The sequence below is a fragment of the Sciurus carolinensis genome, chromosome 7 (assembly GCF_902686445.1).
Source record: "Sciurus carolinensis chromosome 7, mSciCar1.2, whole genome shotgun sequence".
NCBI lineage: Eukaryota > Metazoa > Chordata > Mammalia > Rodentia > Sciuridae > Sciurus > Sciurus carolinensis.
Window position 1 is genome coordinate 125,308,076 of NC_062219.1, and position 2,387 is coordinate 125,310,462.

Genomic DNA, 2,387 nt, shown 5'->3' on the forward strand with positions numbered 1-2,387 from the left:
ATACACACACACACACATACACCTTACAAATAGACATTGTACATATGCCACATACAGGATTATGCATTGCAGCAAAAGACTTGGATTAGCATAGTTAAGCAATGTGAGGGGACTAATCTAACAAGTGGGACACATCTGGAAGGTGGCATGTATTAGCAACAGAAAACAGAAGTTTTATGTACTGAAAGGGAAGAATCTCTAAGACATACCTTATTCCCTACCCTGGTTTATTCACATAACAATGTATTTTTGTTCCATCCTTTCTAAAAAGAAATATTTGTATTTGTTGGTGTATGCACAAAGACACTCTGCAAGGACAGACAAGCAGATGCTAATGTTGGTTGCCCATGAGGATTATGTGTGTGGCAGGGAGAGATAGATGGTGGAGAAGGGAGAGGCTTGTTACCTTCTTATATACTTTGAATTTTGAATCATTATCTATTAAAAGAACAAAACCCAAAAAGAAATTATGACATACCTGCTAAAAATTTTCATAACTTGGGCTGGGATTGTGGCTCAGTGGTAGAGTGCTTGCCTCTCATGTGTGAGGCACTGGGTTCGATCCTCAGCACCACATAAAAAAATGAATAAAATAAAATAAAGGTATTGTGTCCATCTACAACTAAAAAAAATTTAAAAAATTTTCAAAATTCACATGTGAGTTGATATTTATGTTTCCAATGGAGTAAATATAGCTCTAAATTAAAATTCTGAAAACATGAAAAGTATAATAATTTAATTGATTAGTTTAAAATGTGTTAGCCTAGAGGGAATCACACAGATAAATAGACCTAAATGCTATTCATTTATATCAAATGTAGGTAGTATATACATATTTCTAAACCTGGTACATAGAAGAACACATTATATTATAAATCAATGTTACCTGATATTCTTGAAAACAAATTCAACATTAGGGTTTCATGGCTAGTGTTCCATATATTCAAGTTCGCCCTATGTTACCTGGGAATATATTACTTAATACAACTAAACACATTATTCCATATATTTTTCTGTTATCCAGTTCCCTTTGTTATACATAGTCTAAACAATTTGAGAAGCAGTGTACTCATATACCTCAACTTTCTCATTGTCTGGTAGATCCCTTCACGTCAGGGCTCTTTCTGAGCATCCTACGCAAGGCACCCTTCACTTCCTTGTTCCTCAAAGTATAGATCAGTGGGTTAAGAACAGGAGTGACCACACTGTACATGACAGCAATGATGCGGTCCTGGTCCCTGGAGCTCCCTGAGGTAGAGCGAATGTAGGTGAAAATAACAGGAGCAAAGAAAAGAACCACCACCATGAAGTGGGAGGCGCAAGTGGACAGTGCTCTGTGAAGCATGCTGCAGGAAGGGGTCTTGAGGAAGAGAGAGGTGATAATGTAGAAATAGGAGAGGAGTGTCAGAAAGAAGGGGCCTGTGGCGATGGTCCCCGTGACAGTATTGAGCAGCCTCTGGTTGAGCTCAGTGTTCCCACAGGCCAACTCCAGCAATGGCTTAACATCACAGAAGAAGTGATGAATGTGGTTGGAACCACAGAAGTTCAAGCGAGAGGTCATTATGGAGTGCAGCAGGGCATGGAGAAATCCAGTGACCCAGATGGTGATAGCCATTTGGATACAAAGCTGGGGATTCATGATGACGGTGTAATGAAGTGGTCTGCAGATAGCCACAAAGCGGTCAAATGCCATCACCGCCAGCAACAGGGACTCTGTGCTACCCAGGAAGTGGAAGAAATGAAGTTGGCTTATGCATCCCAGGAAAGATATTGCTTTGTGTGTAGAGAGGAAATTCTCCAGCATCTTTGGCAGTGTCACCGTGGAGTAGCAGATATCTAGACATGACAGGTTTCCCAGGAAGAAATACATAGGTGAGTGGAGTCTAGGATCAGAGAGGACAATCATCAGGATGGCTCCATTTCCAGCCACATTCACAAGGTAGATGGTGAGGAAAACAAGAAAGAGAAAAGGCTGTGGGTCTTGTATGTCTGTTAATCCCAGGAGAAGAAATTCAGTGACTGAAGTTTGATTCAACATCACTTAAAAGAAAAGAAAAAGTGATTTCTGGAACATGATTCCTAAAGAGAGTCAGTCTTAACTGAGGATTTTCTTGCCAAGATAAAAAATTTGGAGGGAGAATGTGGTAGTTTTACATAAAACCTTGCCTCAGATCTTGTGCAGTATTTGGATGTTTAGGTTACATGTGTTGTGGATAAGTCATTTTTAAAAATTGGACTTTTCATTAATATTTTTCTTTCTCTTAGGGATTTATAGCAGATTTTCAGCCTACCATCTTCTCTGCCTATGAACATCTACATTCTAAAACAACTTTCTTTTCATTTCCTAAGTCAGCAGCATGAGGTGGTATTTTCTTAAGTATTACATC

The 2,387-nt window shown here is 39.1% G+C and overlaps 1 protein-coding gene across 1 annotated transcript; it reads right to left on the reverse strand.

Moving 5' to 3' along the window:
* Positions 1–1,087: 1,087 nt before the first annotated feature.
* Positions 1,088–2,038, reverse strand: LOC124989363 (olfactory receptor 12D2-like). The gene has a single exon (XM_047559242.1). The coding sequence runs from the start codon at positions 2,036–2,038 to the stop codon at positions 1,088–1,090; it is 951 nt and encodes a 316-aa protein (XP_047415198.1).
* Positions 2,039–2,387: the final 349 nt, after the last annotated feature.

Excerpts from the sequence above, each read along its gene's own strand:
- LOC124989363 (XM_047559242.1), bottom strand. The coding sequence starts at position 2,038 with ATGTTGAATCAAACTTCAGTCACTGAATTTCTTCTCCTGGGATTAACA.